Source organism: Pezoporus flaviventris, unplaced genomic scaffold (genome assembly GCF_033815535.1).
Source record: "Pezoporus flaviventris isolate CSIRO_AGI_PZ_B2104156 unplaced genomic scaffold, CSIRO_AGI_Pfla_v1 ptg000036l, whole genome shotgun sequence".
In the NCBI taxonomy this organism is placed as follows: Eukaryota; Metazoa; Chordata; class Aves; order Psittaciformes; family Psittacidae; genus Pezoporus; species Pezoporus flaviventris.
Window position 1 is genome coordinate 42,351,629 of NW_026892584.1, and position 22,599 is coordinate 42,374,227.

Genomic DNA, 22,599 nt, shown 5'->3' on the forward strand with positions numbered 1-22,599 from the left:
ATACACTCAGAAGAATATGCCCCAGGAGCATTGACTACATTTACTACAGTAACAGTCTACTAACCCATCCTGAATCACAAACAAATAGCTTGTTTTTCTAAAATACCTCCTTAATTGACATGACCTCAGGAAAAACAGAAGGACAGAAGGGTTCTTATCCCTCCAGGTATTTTCAGCTGCTCCACTTTGCTTGTAGGGGTCTAGAAGACAGAGGGGAGGCTTGACCTCTGCAAGGCACATTCTATGACACGTGCTGCTGGCTGCCTGCAGAGGCCTAGGTGCAGACCATAGCATAACTGCATGTATATCAAATGACAGCAACATGGTAATAATCTCTTTCAAATCATGACGTGTCTCAAACCTAGCAAATCCAAATAGCTTTAATCCAAAGATTACACCTATTATATCCTGTCACTAATCCCTTCAGCTAACTATACAAGCCCCAATTAAAGTAACTGTTGACATTCAATTTTGAAGAGTTCATTCCTACTCTCTACAAAGCCCTTGGTGCTAATATGCATGTTCTCCCAGCCTCTCACCTTTCACATCACACTTCCATGCTCTACATACACCTTCATATGGTTCCTTGATTGAGCTGCCTCACCACTTTGCTGCAGCGCACAAAGACCAGGTCTTAGCAGCAGTCTCCCCTAGTGTCTGCAGCCTGCAGCTGCTGTTGGTCCAGGCTCCGTCTGCAGCAGATCCCAAGGCTCCTGCCTTCCCACCAGCTGCCAAAAGCTGCAGCCAGTTCCCATAGAGGGCTTTTTCATTAACTCTATTGCTAGCACCGAGCCCAGAGGCATTAAGTGCATAGACTTCACAGACATGCTCCAACCAGCAGCGGAGGCAGTTAAAGAGTGGAAAGTGTTTCCAGCTTTTTGATGTAAGAAAATGGAGGCAGTAGCTGGATCTTAATAAGGGAGAGGTGGGTAACTTGCTAGGTTGCAAAGACTAAACAGCATTGAAATGATATGCTGGGGACTTGGGCTACTGGATCACTCATTTTATGCTGCTGGCTTCCTAAGTGACTGTGGAAGCCATTTCTCTGTACCTTAGCTTCCACATCTATAAAATGGGGGCAATTATATCCTTTAAAATACTTGAACAACTGTTGATGAAAAACACCACAAAAGAAATACTGTTAGTAATAAGAAAAAAAAAAAAACCTTATAATTTTCTCTTTTCTGATAACACATGTTTGCAGCCATGTTAGCCTCAAAACAAAAGGAAGAGGGTAACTTTCAAAGAACTGTGGTTCCCCTAAGACTTCTGTGAATCCAGAATGCAGAAAACCATTAGAAACCTCTAGGAATGCATCTGAAATGAAGAAGATGACTCTTATAGCAACAAGATTGCTTGTGCAAGAAAGCATTAAGATCTCTAATTTCTTCTACTTTTTACTCCTGTAAGAATCATAAACATCAAAACAGGTTACACCTGTTGAAAAGTCAACAGTGAAGAATATCGCACTGGGAGCTTCTGAAATGCAAGCAGATCTATAAATCCAAACCATGGCAAGGGCAACCATAGCACTGGGAAGCAATGACCGGTAGCTTTGTTTTAATTAGAGACCATTACCAGTTAGGGACCATATACCTGCATAACCAAGTGACTAATGCTCTCCATAATTGGGTTATATATCCTGTAGCTCACTTCCATCCATCTGGTAAGCAGTATACCTTCTTACCCTCAAAGACTTCTTGCATTGCAGATACTGACTTTATACTTACACTTTTGATGGTTACCATGGAAGTGTATGGGGCATAAGTTTTAAAAAACTACTCCTCCCCACTTCAAAGAAACCCTTTGGGAATAGCACACAAGGGGAAATAACCAGGTTTTCGGAAGCATTCACTGAGATCCCTGTTTCCAGCATAATAAATGACCAATAAATGAACTTCCAGCTACAAAGAAAATCAAGTTTTGCAAAATAACATAGCCCCACATCAGCCCATTGGCAACAACAGAAACAAAAATAATAAGAGTGTTTACGTGGCCCAAGACACAGAGGTAAGATGTTTTTTAGATCTGACTTAAAAATCTAAACCCTATGCCATCAACATACTTATCTTTTCAGGCTAATGAAAAATATGCCTATTTTTCAGCATGTCAGTAAGCAGATGGAAAGGAAAGCCTGTATTGTAACAGTCCTCAAACATCAGCAGCTTTCCCACTAACCCAAAAGGTAGAGTAGCAAAGCACTGAAAACAGCTTCATAGTTAATTGCAAGTTAATTGATTTCAACTGGATCATCAGAATTGGGCTGGTGCATTGAGTCAATCATCTCCCTTCTCTGCCCTGCCAAAAGTGGTGCCTGCCAATTACTGAGCTTTTGGAGCTTTCTGCAGTATGGTAGTCCTTGTCTGGTTGAACTGAGGTGTGTGTGTGTATATATGTGTATATTTACCAGAGGTGATTTTTCACACTTTCTAAGGAGAAATTTTGTTTTGTTTTATTTTCCAAATATACCCACAAGCTTATTTGAACATGATCAGCAATGCAAGTTACAGCTGCCTTGACGCTATTCCAAAGCTTTAATCTTCCTAACAGCATGGATTTCTCTACAGTCTTTAAAGTATAATCTTTGGAGGTACATTATTATAAGCCTATTTATCATTCAAGGTGTATTAGCTGTTTCTTGTGTTGTATTACTTATTTGTTAGGATCTTTAAAAACAAGTCTTTCCTTTCCACAACCCCCATAGCAATTCAGAAGATCACTCTGATTGAATAAAAAACAAGAGCTGCCTAATTAATAGTCTTTTAGTGATTCCTCCAAGAGTTTAATTAAAATAAACAAGCAGCAGAATCCTAAAACGATTACTTTTAATAAGATTTTTTTTTAATCAGCTCATTTTACTTGTAATATTTCTAGTGTAAAGTGGCTTATTTCTCATTAGGCTCTTTCATAGTGCTGAATCCCTCACTTGTCCTGTTACAGTAATTACAGACATCTGTACAAGTTTAGCATAGAGATTTTGAAGTCCTAAAGAGGATACAGTAAGTTGTTTGTATAAATTAAATGTAAGCCTGCTTTACCTTTGGGGAAGTGTTAGTGCTTATTTGTGCAAAAAGTATTTACAGAAGCCAACAAATTAATTCATGTAAACAGCAAATATAGTTAATGCTCATTTTCTGTGATAGGCTTTTGGCTCAGCTATTTTAACTTTCCACTTTGTATGTAAATCAAGTGTTATTTTCTAGTAGATTTAATTTTATTTTTTTTTTATGTAGGTCTTTCTTACTAAATTAAGATTTAAAACACAAATCAAAAGATTTTTTTAATTTCTTCTGCCTTGGATCCACTGGTTCACAATTTTACTGAGGCTGTTGTAAGAGCTGAATATGAACTTCTAGGTTTCAAAATCAAGCTATTTCAGATTACAGGGGATGCTTTAGAGCTGTATGATGGACTAGAGATGCATCTTCGTTAAAAAGGTTTTTTCTGCATTAAGTCATTACTTAAAATTACCTTGTCAGGAGGAAAATGGTAATTCGTAACTATTAACTAGGGAAGTATTTTCCCCATGTATCTAGTCCATTGGAAACATAAACATTACTTCCTGATCATACACTAAACATAAAATTGAAAGTTTCCATATAGTTAATGCCATTAAAGCTGCTGATGCTACTAATGTGTGTTTCGTTAAAGGCTTGTGCAAGGGCTAGGATGACAAGAGTCTTCATTCCTGTCTACATACAGTCTCAAAAAGGCTGCACCCACTGTGTCATCTCTGAAGTTTTGATGGTCTGCTCATTGCTCCCCATTTAACATGTGGTGTTTCTACCATTGCTGATGACCCTTGCTATAGAAGATAAAGAGAGAAATCAGAAGACAACTGCTAGCTACTGAAATGAAGTGCCTCAGGACACTGCTCATCCACAAGAAACGCAAGCGTTTGCAAAAGAAAGGTTTGTTCACTCAAGCAAACAAAACCAAGTTCTGAGTCAGCAAGTGCTTTACTAACTTCAGTTGGTCCACTTCCATGCGTAAAATTGGGCATACCTACAACATGGGGACTTCCACAGTCTGTTGCAAGAGACTCTGAGAGAAACTGTATAGATTTAGTGCAAATGTAAAGATTTATCCTAGATGAAGATTTGGTTGCAGGGCAAAAACCATCTTACTCGTTAAAATGTTCACCCATCCTTTCCCTGGGTGGCCACTAAGCAGCTCAGGCTGAATACTCCTCAGCTGTAGCTTGTTTTATTTGTTAGGCTAGTTTGAGAGTTTCTCTCAAAATCCCCACCCTTCTGCATTCAAGATAAGATGTAGTAACATGGGTTCTCAGGAACAAGTGTGGCCTTGCTGTTTGAGAAGTTCCATCTGTAGAGTGCTATAGCAACTTCCATAGGAGGCATCTATTTACCCATTCAGGAGAAAAATCCCCCTGAATGGCTGAGCAACAAGGGGAAAAAAGCAACCAGGTAGAAATTTACTGTGCTGATAGCATTTGTTCTTCTTTTCTTTAAATGTCACAACAAGAAAGCAGAAGGATCACGAGAATTCAGAAAGGAGTCTTATAACCAGCAGTACTGCTTTGCTCCTGACTTATCGCAGCTGAAAGCACCACGATATGTCGCTTGCAAAGCAGATAAAAATATTTCCTCTGTTACCTTAATGAGAAGGTCACTGTTATTTCAGTTTCTCTGTGGGAGCTACTGGTTGTGAAGAACTTTGCTAATCCATGCACCATCTTGTTTTTTTAGAGCAGGAAAATGGGACTGGGGCAAGCCACAGAGAACCTGCTATCAAGCATGCAGTGCCCAAATCACCTCAAAAGAGTGTCTAAAAGATCTGTTCAAAAGGTAAACAAATGCATTCAAGTTTATATGGACTTGGAAGAGGAGAACCCCAGTGCAGACCTGAGCCTTTCTCCAACTGGCCTTTCCAGGAAGCTGCAGCTATGTCCAGGGAACATGTTACCTTCCCAGCAAGGTGTTTCCTCATCTTCCCAAGTACAGTCTGCTCTGTCGGCTCTGCTACCACAGCTGCCAGCCCCTCCACCCTTACCCCCTGGAAATAAAGTGCCTCTTCCACCACTTCTTGTGCCTGGCATAACTGCACCATCACTCCCACCTCTCCAGCCATGCAGCAATCCTGAATGCAACCATCTTACTTGTGGCTATGGGGGGCAGCCTCACCCTAAGAAGACGCCAACATTGAGGATGAAGATATTTCACTGGCAAAAGCTCCCTTCTGATGTGGTGAGACGTACGTACTTCTTTTTATCCCTGGGCTGATTGGTTCATTTACTTCGCATCCAAATAAAACAATACTGTTGAGGGGCTAGGCCTTGACATCAGGGAATAAGAACTTGCTGCTATGATAAAATATATAAACATGCATGTAAAAAAAAAACAAACAAAACCAAAATATGTTTTCTTGGGCAGAGATCTAAATTCAGATTCATTCCCAGTATCTTCAGTTTCACTGTGGCAGTCTCTCCTAAAGAAAAAGGAGGCGAGATCCTTGGTGCAGACCAGTTCATGTTTTGAAGTGCCATGTGTTACTCAGATGGCTCCTGATGATTCTGGTAATAAGGTTGGGCTTGGAAGTCCCTGTCTTTTGCAAAGAGAGACATTTACCTAATTGGATGCAACATCCCTGTTTTGGGTACCACAACTGTGCAATGTGTAACCAGTCAGCAATAGCAGAGAGAATGTGAAGCAGCCCATTAAATTTATCTGCTGTCTTTGGTTCAGTGAATCAAATGTAGCAATAGTTTTCCAGGTTTAATTAGGCTTCAAATCTTTAGGATGCTATCTGTGGGAGCTGCCACTCTTAAATAATTAACATTTGTCCAGGACTAATTAGCGTTCTATTTCATTCATCTTCTAAATTGTGTGTTCCACAATCACACTGCCTTGAAAGTACTCATTTACCTCTGTGGTCCGTCTTGGAGATTACAAAATACTCTTGTGTTGAGTGGAAAGATCTGTTGAACAGTCATGCCCCATGGTTCTTCCTATGAACTCCTGGCCCATCACCGGTGAGTGTCTTGCAACTGTCCTTTATTGTGTTTCTCTCTTCTAGAAAGCCGCTCCATGTGGGCTGTGATGCCAAGCAGCAGCAAGGAGCTTGTAGAGCCTGACTATGCAAGCTTGGAGCTACTTTTCTCTGTCCCACCAACAGCACCTATGGAGAAAATGAGGCCAAAAATAAAGAAAATAAAAGAGGTACTTGGACTGCTCACTTTTTGTAGAACCAGGCAAAATCCTTGAAATTTAAAAGCTTATTCACTCTTTATTGCTGTCAATAATTCATAATAAGAAAGCTTGAAATATTTTTATCATTTCCTGAGATTATCTAAAAGAAGCATTTGAGAGGTTTAGAATTAAACATGAAGTAACTTTGCTGAGGGAGAGGTCTTCATCTGAGAGAAGGAGGACATGGGAATTTCAATATTAACTCTTATCAATCGGAATATTCTGGACAAATCAATTCCCTTCTCTGTGCCTTTGCCTCTTTCTAAAACAGATCTAATGACCTGTACTGTTTCAAATTGCTTTGAGTTTGATAAGCTTGGCAGTCCTGGGTAATATTGGTTGGATCTGATCATCTTAAAGGTCTTTTCCAACCCATTCTATGATTTTATGAAGGAAGAGTGTTGATAATGTTATTATGAAGAATTAATCTTGCCCTACAAACAAGAGCTCTAAAATTTCTGTTAAAATCAGGGTATTTCTAGCTCACTGCCTTTTTTTTCTTCTCCCCACAGATCACATTCATAGCTCCAAAAAAGAGCCTCCTTCTGAGTATACTTCTGAAGCAATTTAAGTGGTAAGATCTGGAGAGTTCCATGTGAATTACTTATTTGATGTTGTCTCTGTTTATTGAGACATTAAATGAGGTAAATTTGGCAGAAATACTTTACATTTATATTTTATCTTTCTTTAGCAAGGAGTCAAATTTCTATTTTATTTTTTAAAAAACCCAAACAAATGCAAACAATAAACCAATAAGATTTGGCAGTCTCTTTCCAGACAATTAATACCACGTCTCAAATTGTTATTAGACATAAAATGGACCACTAATTCCTAAAGACACAATAGTCACAATTAACAGCAAAATCATGTGAAAACATATTTGTCTTTGCTATTATTGACATAAATATGAACTGCTGGCAGCAAGCATTAGTGAAGATTCCTGACTGGAAATTTCAAGTTATTTAATTGATTTTAAAGAGGCATCTCCAGGGGTTCAGATCCAATATGGTATATAGTCTATATCTGCAGATTTTCTATAAATAGGAAACGGTTTCTATAATTAAACAAATGGAAATTTACCAAGTCACAGTCCTCACAGGGAGAGAAAAAAAAATAAACCACCAAACAAACAAACAAAATAAAAGAATCTGTTCTAGCTTTTGGCAAAATATCTTTACTCCTAGATTCTCTGAATCTACTGCAGCATGTTCTGCGCTCTCCCTTTTCTTTGTGCAATGGCCTGTATTGCGAGGGCTTCAAAAAGAAACTCAGCCTAGAAGCTCCTTTGTGCTAAGAATAAATCTGAATCGGTCAGAGGAATATTTTTATTTTTTATATTATTATTTTCTCATTGCAAACTGCGTCTCAGTGGGGAAAAACTGTGCATAACCTAATCCAGTTGCTATTTCCTCCCTCTGCATGATTCCCTGGGCAGCAGTTAAGCTCTCCTGGCAGCTAGTGACTGTGGGATCAAAGAATTGAGCCCTGCTTGCACTCATGAGGGATGAGGTTGCTCTGCAACTGGGTGCTGCCTCTGTTAGCACTGGTAGCTACCAGGAAACAAGCTCTCCAGAGACCAAACCAGAGCAGTCTGGACCCATTTCAAAGACATGTTGTCTGCCTAAGTTTCAGGAAAGGATTTGCAGTAAAACCTTCTGGGATCTTTATAAATACTTCTAAGCAGGAGGAAAGCCATTGGTTTTAGCATTGGCTTTGCTGTAAGGAGTGGAGAAATTCAAAAGTAAATCTTTTCTCAGTGACACTGGATGCCTGCAGGAAAAGGAGAGCCTTCAGGGTTTGTTGTGTAAAGATGAACAAAGCCCAGAAAGCACATGTAGTTTACAAGTAACACTACTTTAGGTTTAAAAAAATCCTTTGCTTTTTCATATCTACACTGTACTTCTGAGGACTAAGTCCAAAATGTAATGTGAGGCAGGTATAATAAAAATTACTTCATTTACTCCTGAAGTGCTAGCTGAGAGATTTGGATCTTTTCTGTTTGTCATGTTACTCCTCCCTACACCATTGCTCTATAGCACTTCTCTTTCATACAGCTCCAATGAAGAGATTGCTGCCATGATTCAGAAAGGGGACAGTTCTAAGTTGGACACTGAGATACTGAAGCAGCTACTTAAACTGCTGCCTGAAGACCATGAGGTATCTATTAAGTGTGTTATTCTGATGGAGTTCAGTGTGTTTTGTGCTCAGCTTAAAACACTATCACTACAAAAGCAAGAAGCTACAACTGGAATCCACAACCCCTGCACCATCTCAGTCAATGATTTTCTAAGGTAGAGTGGTGGGAAGTCTTCCCCAGCAACAGACTGGTCTCTTCACACAGGGGTTAGGCAACAGCCTGTTGGGAGACTCAACACTGCTGTAGATCAAGTGCTGTTCTTTATTCACATTGTTTTAATTAGATGGATGAAGTACGTTAACATTTGCGGACTTAGGTGAATAAAAAGCCTTCCAGAGCAGGTTTCAGTGAGGATAAAGGGAAAGTACCTATCTTTCTCAAAGGGTTGCTGGACTTCTGTGCACTGCAACTTGCTGAATCCCTGCCTACGGATCAGGGATTCATCCTACAAGATGCTGTACAAATGCAGGTGACCTTCCAGTCAAAACAAAACCTATGTGCTTGCCCTTACAAACCAGTTCATATATGAGATTTATTGTATAACTGCCTTACTGCTATTGTCTGTGCACACAAGAAGTTCAGAAAACCCAGCTTCATGCTTGTATGAAGCAATAGGCACCAGAAATATTTGTGTGCTTATTTTACTGTTTCATTCCCTGTTAGATAAATAGCCTGAAGTCTTTCAAAGAAGAAAGAACAGAATTAGCAAATGCTGATCAGTTTTATCTCCATCTCTTGGAAGTTCCTAGGTAAGCAAAATTTTCCTTGTCTTCAATCTATGAGTGTGGTTCTTGTAAGGTTTGTCTGTAAGAATTAAGACCTCTGTTTCCTGTGCTAGAAAGATGTTCCAGATATTCAGTCTTCAGGATAAATCATCTGACTGCTATTTCTAGAGCTGGTTTGAGAAACTTTTTCTTCCCAAAGGCTGAAGAGGCTTTCAGACACCTTTGGCAAACTACAGTTAATTTAACCTTGATATGAGGAAACTCTTGACTGGTGTACAGTAACTATCTGTATGGCAGCAAGTTGCAGACTGAATCCTACCACAAGCCTGCTGATTCACTGCACCACTGGTTTAGAGATTCCAGTCTGCCAAAGACAGCCCACAAACCCATGAGTGAATCACTGCAGTGCCTGTGCTTTCACCCAGTCAGATGAGGTATACACAGAGAAATCTTTATGCTGTTCATAAAAACATGTTGATACGTTGTAATTCATAGCAATAGCCCTCCATAAATCCAATCGGTTGCCATGCCACAACCAGAGATGCTTTTTCAAAAATTTCACGGTGAAAATGGGGCTTTTAATTGTCTAAAACTTATATCTACCTTTAAAAGTACTTTAGAAAATGTTTTCATGGCTCTTCCACAGCTTTAATCCATGGTGAGGCATAAATACCGTTAAAGGACATCACTGCAAAAATATTTTAAATTTCTGTTTGGGAAGTTAAAAGGAGGATCAAAAATCCTGGTTAGTGCTGCCTAGGAACTGGGAAAAAAATATGGCTTCCTTATGCAAGGAAGTCACTGCCAGATGTCAGTGCAACATTGCTTTCTGAAAGAGGAGACAATTGTTTCTAGGACATCTTTGGAAGTATGTGTTTGATTTATTTATAATCCAGTTCTTGTGTCAGAGCATTAAGGAGAACATAATGCTGGTACTGAGCTTTGCCTAAAAATGGGCTGAACACAAGTCAATTAATCTGGCATGTGAGGTTTGTTTTTGTGGGGTTGTTTCGTTAGGGTTTTTTTCTCTTTTAGCTATCATTTGCGGATTGAATGTATGCTGATTTGTGAGGAAACAAAAATTCAGCTGGAGTGTCTGTGGCCAAAAGCACAAGCCATCAGGACAGCCTGTGAAAGTAAGTGCATCAGTGCTGTGCCTATGCCCAGGCACAGTCGTAGGAAGCCTCTCTTTTACTTGAATAGCATCAGTGGTAGCATATGCTACAATCCAATAAAAATACTCTATTTAATTGCTGAATATGTCATGAATGTAAAAGTTATTCTACAGATTCCTTCTTCTAGGATTCATTTTGCAGAATTGCAGTTGTGCTGTCCTGCTCTGGAGTGGACCTTCTGTCAACATGAGTAACACACACCTCTCTCCTATCAGTGGTTCTGCAGAGAGGAAGGAAACTTCCTTTCTGTCCATGCCAGATTCTGTTTGAATATAGGTCAAATTTTGATGTGCAGTGGAGATTTTTGTCTGTAACAATAAATTGGTTCCAGTTTTTCCTCTAGTGCACACTGGTCACAGTCCAGCTTAGCTCTGTAGTGTAGCAGGCCTCAGTGACATACCAGAATCTGGTCTGCCTTCCAAAATGGATGCCCCAAGTGATGTTCACCAGTGTTTCAGGAACCCCCTCCACTCAAAATTAGCTTTGGTCCTAGTTTTAAGTCATCTTTCTTGAAGTTGCTCTTGGATTCTTGCTTCAGTTCAGTAATTTGAGAGTCAGTGACCTGCTACTGAACATTTAAACTTCAAAACTTGTTTATGTTTGAGCACAAAATTGGCTATACCTGGCTGTCTGGTGTCAGTGCTATAGTTTCTCTTTACTGCACTGCAATCAATAGCACACTGCAGTCCCAACTGTTCATCTTTGTTCTCCGTCCATCCTGTTGCATGGATCAGGGTTTCTGTTCTATTTCTCCCAAAAGCTTTATTCTTGACCCAGTTTCTCCTTCTAAAATGCACAGCTTCTAGTTATCACTCTCACTAAGGATGAAAATGAGGCAAAAAGCCCTTTGCTTTTCTTAGCTTAGACCAGTATGTGCTGGAAATGAGGGCTATAGTCATTCACAAGTTTATACACTTTTTCATATGCACTTCTCCCTCATAAGCAGCTGCAGAGATGACACATCTATACTCCAAACTCGATGGGAAAACTAGTTTTCCATCCATTTGCAGAGAAGAGATCACAATAGAAACTTACTCATTCTACTTCCATTCAGCTGATTTATTTCTGTACTGGTGCATTTCCAAATCTGTAACGATGGCTTGATGTAATCTTGGATAAGAATTTTGTTACTGCCACTGTCAAACCTAAGGAAAATCCTGTTTCAAATAATTTAATATATTGAAAATGTCTCTCTTCTTATTTTTCAGCACTTCTTACCAGTCACCGACTGCTAGTTTTCTGCCAATTGATTCTTAAAGTTGGAAACTTTCTGAACTATGTAAGTAAACTGATTTCTTTAATTGCTGTATTTCTAAAGATTAACAGAAAATACAAATGCAAGACTTGGAAATCGAAGGAAGGAATATTTTTCTGTATCTTCTAGGGGCATCACACTGGAGATGCTGGAGGCTTTAAAATCAGTGCCCTGCTCAGACTAACAGAAACAAAAGCAAACCAAAGCCACATTACTCTGCTTCACTATATTTTGGAGGTATAACGAAACTGTGAAATTGTTCCTGTGTGCATTATTCTCAAATATTTATCTGTCAGAAACTAAGGGGCTTTGACCTAAGTAGCACCCTACTGTAGGTATCTGGAGGTGAGCCTCTGTGCCTGAAATACACCGAAAACTTCTCCACATCTCTCTGTGCAGATGGGATCAAATCCAAATTAATGTTTAGAGGGTTAATATTAAATTTCCTTTCTCAAGTTCACTTAACATATCTGCTTGCTGTTTTCTATCTTTTCTTCTCCAGCTTCTGTCTTGTGTTGACATTTCTTCCAAACTCGTCTGTCAAATGAAATTAATTTTAGTGGTATGATGACAAATTCTTGGGTCAGCTTGTGCACTGTGGCAGCACATGGGATGTAAGCTTGAGCAGTTAAAAGACCTTTTGCTTTCTTTTTAACTCCCTATGCATGCCAAATTGAGAAAAAGAATGAATGAGATGAAATTTATCCCTACACTTATAAGAATGAAAACTGAAGTGTTAATTTTTCAATCATGATGTTGTATAGCTGAAAAACTTCCATACTCTTTGACTGACTGTGCGAGGTAACCATTTTTCACTTCAATTTTAGGAGATAGAAAAGAACCACAGAGATCTGCTGCAGCTTCCCAAAGATCTTGACTTTGTTTCCAAGGCAGCAGGGTAGGACATTATTGTTTGGTTTTTGTCATGTATAAATTACTAACCTCGTTAAAGCTAACAAGGAGCTGAGTCATTTTATGATGCTGTAATAAGGTCACAGGACTTCTCTCCTGTGGGAGAGGTTCCCTTCTAACACCAAATAACGCTGAGATTTGTAATTAATCTGGTTAAGACTTTTCATGTGGATTTTTATTTTGGATGATCCATTACTAAAACTTCACAAATGGTGAACTCCCTCATTTTCAATAATGCAATAAAAACATGCAGTTTCCCTGAAATTCTTAGTCGTATTCATGTGCAAGCCCATCAGGAGGTACACGTGCAGAGCTGGTGTAAGAAGGGAACGACTGGGGTGATTTACTAGCAAATGGGGGTCCTCAGGAGTCCCTGAGTTTCTAGAGCAAGTTTCTAACAAAAGTTTTTAATGTATCTGGGTAAAAAGAATAAAGTCTGTTTCTGCAGACTTTCCCCTGTGTGCCTGAAAGCCTCATGAGTCTAGTGCCAACTCCTTCTGTTGAGCTCAGAAGAATCACAGAGAGATATGTTAAATTACACTAATCAGAATCCACATTTATAGCATCAGAAATAACATTTTTAAATCCTGCTATGGATTCATAGGAACCTTGCAATGTGCGAGATTTTCTTGTATCTAGAAGCAGGGATAACTTTTAAACCTGGAAATGAAATAGCATTTGTTAAGTAGCTGGTTTGGTTTTGTTTTTTTTTTAATGTATTTTTATTTAGTAGCGCAACAGAAGATATTATGGCTTTCCTGAGTTATCTGTGCAGAATTTAAGTTGGATGTTGTTTTGAAACATGAATTTATTTTGGGGTTGTGTCATAATAGAAATACTTTTGTTACCTGAAACTAAATCTTGATGGTCAGTGACAGAAATGTGCTGGGTTTTAAATAATTGCCTTCTACTTTAGTCAAACTTACAGAGCTGACCTGTGGAGAGCTGTTTACAATGCAAACCCTGCAAGGGACTCTTCTAATGCTGCTCACACCTGGAGGCACTGAGAAACACAAGTTTTGCCGATTCAGTATTTTTTTATCTGGCACAAAGACATAGCACAGATTCTTTCTTAAATAAGGGTTTGAGGACACCCAAAAGGACTTATCTAGAGATCTACTGCAAAAGCAGGGTCTGGGTTGGATGATTAACTCTACATTCATTTGCAGAGATGTTACTGTTTGCAATAATCTTTTAACTTAATGAAAACAAAAGACTCACCCCTTCAGTGTACTGTCCTTTTTGTGGACCTTTCAGAATCCACTTCGATGCTATGCGGGCGGAGGCAGGTGCCAATTTGAAGAAACTGTTGGAAATAGAGAAGCGCTTATTTTTGTCGACAGATGATGTAAAAATGCAGCATGCAAAATCTATTCAGGTAGGTAATGTGGGTGTGACACACTTCCCATCCTTCTTCCCAAACACTTTAAATCTCTTCTCAAACCCACTGTAATTCAGGTTGCATTTGGACATAGAGCTCTATGGGAAAGAGGTCATAGCTACACTCCCCCTGCACCCTGTTGGAAGGAGCATCCCATATCCCATTACCACTTCTGTAATGTGGTATTGTGATGAGGAAACAGCTGAGGACTAGTCAGCTTTGTGTGTGGGCAGAAGGAAGGAAGGCCCTAAAAATGAAATGTAGGATGCAACTATAAATGCAGACAGTGCAGTATGGAAATATATTTTGTCTCGATGCTCTTTGGGGAAAAAAGTGAACAGATTTGCAATATGCTTTTTTTGTTTTTGTTTTTTTTTTCCTCCTTTGCACATATTTCCAAACATTCCAGCTTTTCATGTTCTCAAAACAGGGTCACTTAAGTAAAGCTAAAAGGCAGAAACCCTAGTGCTATATCTGCCTTGATCAGTCATCCCAGGTTGTGCCAATTACCACACGGTGCTGTGATGAAAGTGGCAACATGCAATAAGCTGCTTTGGGACAAATGGAAGTGGGTAAAGCAGATGGTTCAATGAAGAAGAAACTATCACATATTGTGAACTGTTCTTAATAGTCAGGTTTTTTTAAACTAACTGCTCTAACAGGTTTGAGTCTTCTGGGCAGCTCAGAATATGTTACTTGCTATATGTACATAAACTTTGTTGTAAACTGTGTCTCAGGACAGTCTCGATGCTTCAAAGGACCTGCAGAAGGAATTTGCCAGCATTGAAAGGAAAAAAGAAGAACTTGCTGATTATCTTTGTGAAGACCGAACAAAATTGTCTTTAGAAGATGTTTTTAGGACAATGAAAACCTTCAGAGAGCTCTTCCTCAAGGCCTTACAGGTGGTTTCCTTTTGTGACCATTTAGAAATAGGTTGAGAACTTTCGTGTTTTTTAAGCAAGCAAGAATTTCTTTTTTATTTCTACTCCATGCTGGGCTAAACCCCGGCTGCAGAAGTAAATGAGTGTAATTCTTTATCTGCTTGTAACATGAAGCAAGAAATAAGCACATGGGCAAATATAAAATGTGATTGATTTTTCTTATTTTTTTTTTTTTCTTTCTTTTCTGGAGAACTAGGAAACCTCCAAGTTGCCATTCCATTGCAAAATTATTAATCAGGCCTCAATGCAATAGAAGCTTAGTGGTGTGTGGAAAAAATGAACAGCCTGACATGCTTTATATGCTTTGCCAATAGGCAAAAGATGATTTTTCCAATAGACAAATCTAATTGGAAGATAGATTTACATCTAGGTGTTTTATTGTACTAGTTAGCTCAAAACAGTACGTTTTGTGTCCCATTCAAAACAAGGTATCTCACAAGAGATTATATTTGGCACTTTATCAATTTATAAGGCTTGCAATAAGGAGTAAGAAAATAGGAACTCTACCACAAATGTTGTGTAGAGCACCTTCCAGCTGGTTCGCTAGAGGCCTTCACAGTTTCACAGCCCCTACTCTCTACTTCACTCCTGAACTAACATATTTCCTTTAGGGTTTTCTTAACATCCCTTTTTATCACCCCTTAAGCCAGGTGAGAGTGGCTTCAGATTTACGTATTTTAACAGCAACAATCACCCACTCCTTTGCTGAATCCAGGAGAGCCCCAGACTGGATTTGCCTTTTATAGAGAAAATCATCCACATTACAAGAAATATTACAAGAATACAGACATCTATGCTGGGCAATGTCAAGGCAAGAGAGGTTGAAGGAGTGCTATTGCATACATCATAGTTTCAGATGAAAACAAAGGAGCTTCTGGGGAAGTGGTGGAAGATGAAAGATGAAAAATATATCCTGAATGTTCCCACTACCTGGTTGTCCTGTGAGGAACTGGGCTTCAATTTTGCAAGCAATACAGCTGTCCAGGCTCCAAAGAGATGCTATAGCACCGCAGACGGTGTGGAAAATAAACCCTATGAACCACAGATCTTCTGTCAATACACTTGATCCTTATAGTTCCTAAAGCTGTAGGCAGGAATGATAGAATTAAGAGTTAAGAACATAATGGCTCAGCATATGTGGAGACATATACTGGGAAATTGCTGTGAAGGGTAAATGTAACAACTGCAGTTCTTCTAAGAAGCAGTACCAATAAAAGTTATGTACTGTTCTAGTACTGCTTCAGAAGATTCAAACTACTTGTTTGGGTGCTGCTTGTTCACAATTGGGTTGGAGCAACTAGAAAGAAGCTTCTTTTTATCTACTCAACTTATAAACTCATTTTCATCCTATTTTTGGTTTCATTTCTCAGCAGCACCTCACCTCAGAGGTACCACAGCTGTTAGTCCCATGGTATGCATCTTTATTACTGCTATTGCAGACCTGTAATGTAATCTCCTCTCCCTTCTTGCCTTGCTTTCTCTTATTACTGTAGTAAAGATACTCTCTGTGCTTGAAATGACAACATGCTGGAAACTTGAAGGTCTTAGTTTTTAAAGCATATTTTTGTTTTGCAGTTTTCATTTTTACACTAGAATCAGCCATGTGCATCTCTTTACAGTGCCATTTGATGTAAGTTTTAAGGCTGAGGTGTAACCTATATTTTGAGATATCTTCTGTGTAAAGCAGATCTCTTAGCACTACCAAAGTAGCTAGTGCTGTCTTTCCATTCTCACACCACATAAGAAGGGAAACAACTATGATATAGACTGATACTTCATATCTCCTAGCCTTAAATAGAAAGATTTCGGGTTTGTATCCTTGTTTAAACAAAACCTTTTTCCATTCCCTGAGAGTTCTTTCTGGTGTCTCATTTTTTAGGTAACAAAAAATGAGCTACACAAATGAAATTACTATCGTAAGAACCTGCCCTCTTTCTCTTAATCTACTTGAAGTGAGGGAAGAGGGGGGAGGGCTTTTCAAAGTCACTCAAGTTACCCCCAAAACCAAAAAGGAGCTGGTTTGTCACCTGGGACTGATGATTGTTTCACCAACTCTTAAAAAATAAAAGGAGCAGATGGCAGGAGGAAGGAGACAAGGAGAAAGTAGCTTCCCAGCTCAAGGTTAAAAAAACATAATTGGAGATATACTGAGAACCGAGTTGTAAAATTGTGCAGAAAAGAAACACTGTGTGATTATAGGAGATTGGGAGAAACGTTTGATTTCCCTTAGTAGTTGCAGCTGTTCAAAGAGGGGAGTTCCCAAAAAAGAGGCTGTCTAATCTCAGACAAAGGAGAAAAATGTTAAACAGAATATGCTTTAGGAAGTACTCAGTTGACAGAGGTTATATAGACAGCTCTGTGCAGGGATAGTTCCTTTGAGTTCTCCCCTCGGATTATCAAGCCAGAGCAGGTGCTCCTCAGTAGGGTGCACATGGTGTCAGAACAGGATGTGCTTTTAGTTAGTGTGGGGATAAACAGTTGTTGTGGAGCATCTTTTAATTCAAAGATCAGGCAAATATCTAACATCCCACAAAGTGCAAATCCAAAGTGATACCGTCTTTCATTCAGTCTCATCCATAAAGCTGCCTTCAGTAATCTAGGAGATGGAGAAGTGATTGTGAATACTCATTCCTCTGCCTTGTTACCAAGCTACCTTGTTGAGCTTTCTTATGGTGAAGAAACTCTGTTGAAAGTGTATTTGTGTCAAATCGTTCTGTATATTTAAAAAAAAAATTCTCTGAACAATTCTGTTCAGGCTTGCTCAATCCATGAATTTATTCTTAATGTATTTCGGTTTGTTTTCAGTACTGTGTGTGTGCTGCTCAAGTAATGTACCCCTGAATTCACCTTCTTTATTCCTTGTGGCATGTTACATAGAGATATTCTCCCAGGGCCCACAGATCTGCAAGTTTCTAAACAGCCATAATATCTCAAAGATATTATGCTAGGAATTTATCAGGCAAGCACATAGGAGGCATGCAGTGATGAAAAGCTTTTAACCTCCCCATAAGACAGCACCACCTGCACCTCTTTCTTTCAGAAGCACCCTCCATTCGGAGCAAATATGTGGTCTTCTTTGTCAAAAGTACATGATTTTTTCTCTCCTCTTTTAGGCATCCAGTGAAGGTGCACCATAACCTTGAGCCCATAATGCTTCTATATTTCAGAAAGACTAACTCTATTAAGGTTCATAAATTTTCCTTATTTGTCTGGAAATCTCTTTGGACCAAAGAATTCTAGGATTTTATTTTCTATAAGGTCTCTAAGAAACTTGTGCATGCTTCCTGGGACTTCTTCAGCCCATCTTATGGAAACAGTGGCAGATGACCCACAGCAATCAACCAAATCTATCACTATAATGGGAAAATGTCTTTCCTGATGCCAAACTCCCCCCCCTCCCCCAGAGAAGACCATACATGTCTCATCAAGAATCCTATCTGCATCAAATCATCAACATCTTCCTGGGCATTATTAAATTTTGTAATGTGGTACAGCAGCACCCTTCTCTTAGCATCACACATCTCTAGGACAGCAGGACAAATAACTACTAATCTACCAACAATACGTAGATAAGCTATTGGCTGATAGCAGACAAAAGCAGTCAAGCTTCGACGTGGTGGTGGCATTGTTCTGTTGATGACTGCAGCTCTGCAACAAGGACTGCATAAGCTTTTAAGAAAATGGCTTTTGCTATCTGGATGTTCTGCTGCAGTTATCCCAGTTGTTCAGAACTACTCTCAATTGTGATACTTACCAAAACCCAGAAATACTCTTCCACTGAGCCAAGGTCTTCCTTTATTAGGAGTAATCATTCAATTGCTTTCTCTTCCTCTGTTAATCATATCATCTTGGTACCAGCAGCTCTGTGGAAATCAGAGTCCTGCCTGTCTGAATAAATCCCAACAGGATTTACGCCATCTTGGCAGTTGTTTGACTGGTACCAACAGACATCCAGCCTTGAGTCTGCCACTGAACACTAGTGAAGCAATACAGCTGGCAAATTTAATGGGTGCCTGAAAAGAAACTGTGAATTGCTGTTTAAGGCAAGTTGAAGAGTTCCTGAAATTTCTGGTAGAAATCCCTGAATGCAAACAATATAAAATCAAGGTTGCTATGGAATAAATTTCTAGCATGCTAATTAAGTTAAGATAATGTTCTGTTTTGTGGACAAATGGACTAATTAAGAAGAATGCATTTCAGTCCATAGTTGAATGTTTCAGTTAAAGCTAATGAAATTGTTTGCTTGTAACATCATCACATGGAGAATGCCCAAGGGATTGACCGGGAAGCTGGTCTGCTATTTACCCTCGAACCCCAGCAGCTGAAAGCTTTCAATGTGCATAGGACATATTCAGAATAGCTATTCATTGCAAATTGAGAGTTTCTTTACCAGCTTTTCTTTCAGTAACTCTCTTTTTTTTTTTTTTGTCCTTCTGTCTGAATGCAGGAAAATCAAGAAAGAAAGGGACAAGCTGCAAAGTCTGAGAAAAGGAAAAAACAGCTTAAAGAAGAGGATGCAAAGAGGCCAAAGAGAGAGTATGGAAGTACATTTAACAAAAAATAATTCTGATTTTATCAGCCAGTCTTTTGTTAACTAGGAGGAAATTATCTGTTTAGCTGTAGTTGATCTAATACAATGACAGTGATTTAGCCATGGGTGATGCGCTTGCCATGCAGATAGTATAGTAAGACATAAATTCTCAAGTGCACGTGAATTCTTGGAAGAAATCATGAGAGAGATGTTAGAAAAAAACATCACTTCCAATGAGCAAGTTACTACTATTTTGCTTGGAGGTAGGTGATACCCTGCTATAGCAATGAATAGCTGTTGGAAGACTTTTTAGGGTGTAGAAAGTTGCATATACTTGAACTTCAAGCTGCGCTGTGTCACTGTGGTAGGCAAGTCATGTTACATGCTACTGTTACCACAACATTTGCCTTTTTCTGATTAGATGTCTGATTCCTTAAAGTGGTTATGAGTGTGCTCTAAAAGGGTGACTGCTTTGCTGAAACACAGCTGATTGACATAAATACCGGAAAGCTTTTGTTGGGCTGGGCCTACCTGGGTGTAAAGCATTTCTAGTGCTACCATTGGCATGTGTATGTTTTAAAATTCTATTTTGGAAAATACTTGTCGTCCACTTTCCTTGACAATTTCTGCCAATAGCATTTGGTTATGATTCTTGATTCTTCAGCGAATCACTGCAAAAATGGCATTAATAAATCTGATTGGAGTTCAAGTAGATATTACACCAGATGCTCACCCTCTGGAAGGCTATAATTTCCCTTGTATCAGACATCTTCTTTTAGCTCCTCTTTCACAGTTACTCCTTTTTATAATAAGGAATATTATACAGGAATAAATTTTAAAAATGCATAAACTTCATTGAAAACTGACCAAAACAAAGTTTTCAATATTGTCTTAACAATATGCTGCACTGCAAATATATTTTATGTACTTTGTAATCATAACATGCTTAATGTAAGGCTGCAGATTAGAACAATAAACCTTTTTGCTGTAAATACAGAAAAGTAATTTAGTATATGGTAAAATAAAATTATAAAGTGACATTCAAGAGCTGTAAATATTGAAGATGTGCTTCAACCCTGCGAAGAGAAGAAGCACCTGACCAGAAGAACCTCCTGCACTTCCAACATGAAATTTAGAGGGAATTGTCATTATTTTTGGTCTTTGTGAGAAGGTGGATTTAATTCTTGGCACATAAACATAAACTTGAGAGAGCATTTAGACTGAATTATTTTTCTGTACTTATTTTAGAAAGATATGTGTAGCACTGGTGACAATGAGAGTAAGACATTTTTAAAATCTATTTTAATCTCCATCAGGATGTGGTGACATAAATTACAGTGTATTACATCTGGCATGGCAAGATGTTGGAGCACATCTTAACATTCTTCAGTTTATGTAAACCTTTTTTTTTCTTTTTATTTATCAAATAGTTGGCAAGTTAATTATCTTTTGTATTAATTTTCTGAGGGGGGAATGAAAAGACAGTAAATTGGCAAGGACAGACAAAAGAGGTGAAGACAGTAGTACCCATTGCTGATATATTATTCACAGATCACAAGGCAGGGCTTGCAGCTACTCCTGAAAGACTGCTGAGAACCAAGCTGAGTCAGAAGTTGTTACCAAAATGTATGTAATTCAAATGTATGGCATTGTCACAGAATGGGTGGTCGCCTTTGGCCAGTAGACAACAGGTGTTAGGGAGACCCCTCCATTGAGTCATGAGGTTTAGAAAGCATGCCCTTGCTTTCCAGCTGATATTAGAGGGGCTGGGTTCAGCTGGATCCAATCCTGGTCTCAGACTTGATTTATGCCTAAAGATTGTGTAGTGCTTGCACCTTCTTGTCCAAATTTGTCCCTCCAACACTGTCACATTACAAGGGAGGTTTCGTCAGACCCTTTATATTTGAGCAGCCTGCAGTTTCCCAAGAAAGATGAGATTCTTGTGTCTGACCAGCCCATCTGCATTCCATTATAGGGAACCTATTGGACAGCCTGGAGGGTGATTCATCTAACCTGTTCAGGAACCTGCACCAACAATGTCTTTTCAAACCCCTTATTTCAATTATTCAAGTCTCTGGAGACTTGCACAGAACAGACTTCAGCTGAAGTCTTTTACTACACAAAATAGAAGTTTGTGACAGGGTAATGTTCAGATATTGCCAGTGATGAGGTCTGCAAAAACAGGCTTGAAGTGACACACAACCAGACTATAATCGCTAATAACAGGTAGCGTGAGTTAGTCATTTAGCACGCATAAGATACAGTTCTTACTCAAGAGGCATCCCTATGGGGGAGAAGACAGGTTCAGCGCATCAGCTGATCCCAGAAGTTACAACAGAGTCATCCCTCCTTTCCTAATTTCACACATTTATACAATTTGATTCAGGTTACTAACAACTCCCCATGAACCTCCCACATTTTTTGATTGGTCAGTTAATTTACATAATGTTACATCATTTTCATTGAAAGGACACCCTAGTCATGCTTTGCTGATGTGTGAAGCCATATGTCGACGATGTCTGTGTACTTCCAGTCCTTCCTGATTAGAGATTTGTTAGCTCTGTTTCTTAATCTGCCTATAGAGGGGCAAAGCCTCCTCTCCTGCTATCAGTTCTTTGTTCGCCAGTGTTGTTTATCCTGACCTTGTAGGAGGCCCTTATAGCTGTCCAGGCCTTTCCATAGTAGCACAGGTTTCAATTTTTTAACTATAAGCCTATGGCGCTTGAGTGACTCTAGTCATGCATATTTTGCTACAGAATGGTGTAAAATTCTGTAGCTTTGCTTTTAAAAATGCAAATATATTTTCCTTGCTTGGCAGCTGCTATGCTGCTATCGGCACATTGTACCTTCAAGTTCTCGCTCCTACAGGGAGTATAACAGAGCCTGGCTGTGGTGGTTCCACTCCACTCCACCCTACCCTCTGTTCAGTTTCTCTTAGCATATGCCAAGGTTGCAGGGTTGCCTGGGGAACTATCACAGGGTAGATTCCATGCATCCCATCCTAGAAGTAGCAGCTGCATTTTACTCTAAGATTTCCTTAGTGTTAAAACTTCAGGGGGCTGGGGGGAGGCAGTCTCTAACTTCCCCCATTTTCCCACAGGCATGATAAAGAGAACAGAGCAATATCCTAGTTGATTACATGTATTAAAAACCACTTTTCTGTGAATTTAAGATAGGATTTCCAAAATAATAAAGCTCCTGCTGTTTCTAGGGGCCCAGACATCTAGGGTTTTTTCAACTTCTCTGAACATGTTTACATATATATTTGCATTGAGATTTTTTTCCATGCCTGATAATGGATTAAACAACTATCCTGATTTACTTTCTCCAGTT

The 22,599-nt window shown here is 39.1% G+C and overlaps 1 protein-coding gene across 5 annotated transcripts; it reads left to right on the forward strand.

Moving 5' to 3' along the window:
* The first annotated feature begins 4,257 nt into the window (after positions 1–4,257).
* On the forward strand, positions 4,258–21,793 carry LOC133274643 (inverted formin-2-like). 5 transcript variants are annotated; one of them, XM_061464144.1, is made up of 13 exons: positions 4,258–4,427; positions 4,710–5,214; positions 6,037–6,179; positions 6,722–6,783; positions 8,264–8,366; positions 9,010–9,095; positions 10,107–10,207; positions 11,455–11,525; positions 11,631–11,738; positions 12,329–12,399; positions 13,671–13,791; positions 14,532–14,699; positions 19,183–21,793. In XM_061464144.1, the coding sequence occupies exons 1-13, from the start codon at positions 4,395–4,397 to the stop codon at positions 19,297–19,299; spliced, it is 1,689 nt and encodes a 562-aa protein (XP_061320128.1). In that variant the 5' UTR covers positions 4,258–4,394; the 3' UTR covers positions 19,300–21,793. The 5 variants fall into 5 exon arrangements, with proteins under 5 accessions (XP_061320128.1, XP_061320130.1, XP_061320131.1 ...); XM_061464146.1 differs by having other exon boundaries at positions 14,553–14,699; XM_061464145.1 differs by having other exon boundaries at positions 4,259–4,427; positions 14,532–14,696.
* The last annotated feature ends 806 nt before the right edge of the window (positions 21,794–22,599 follow it).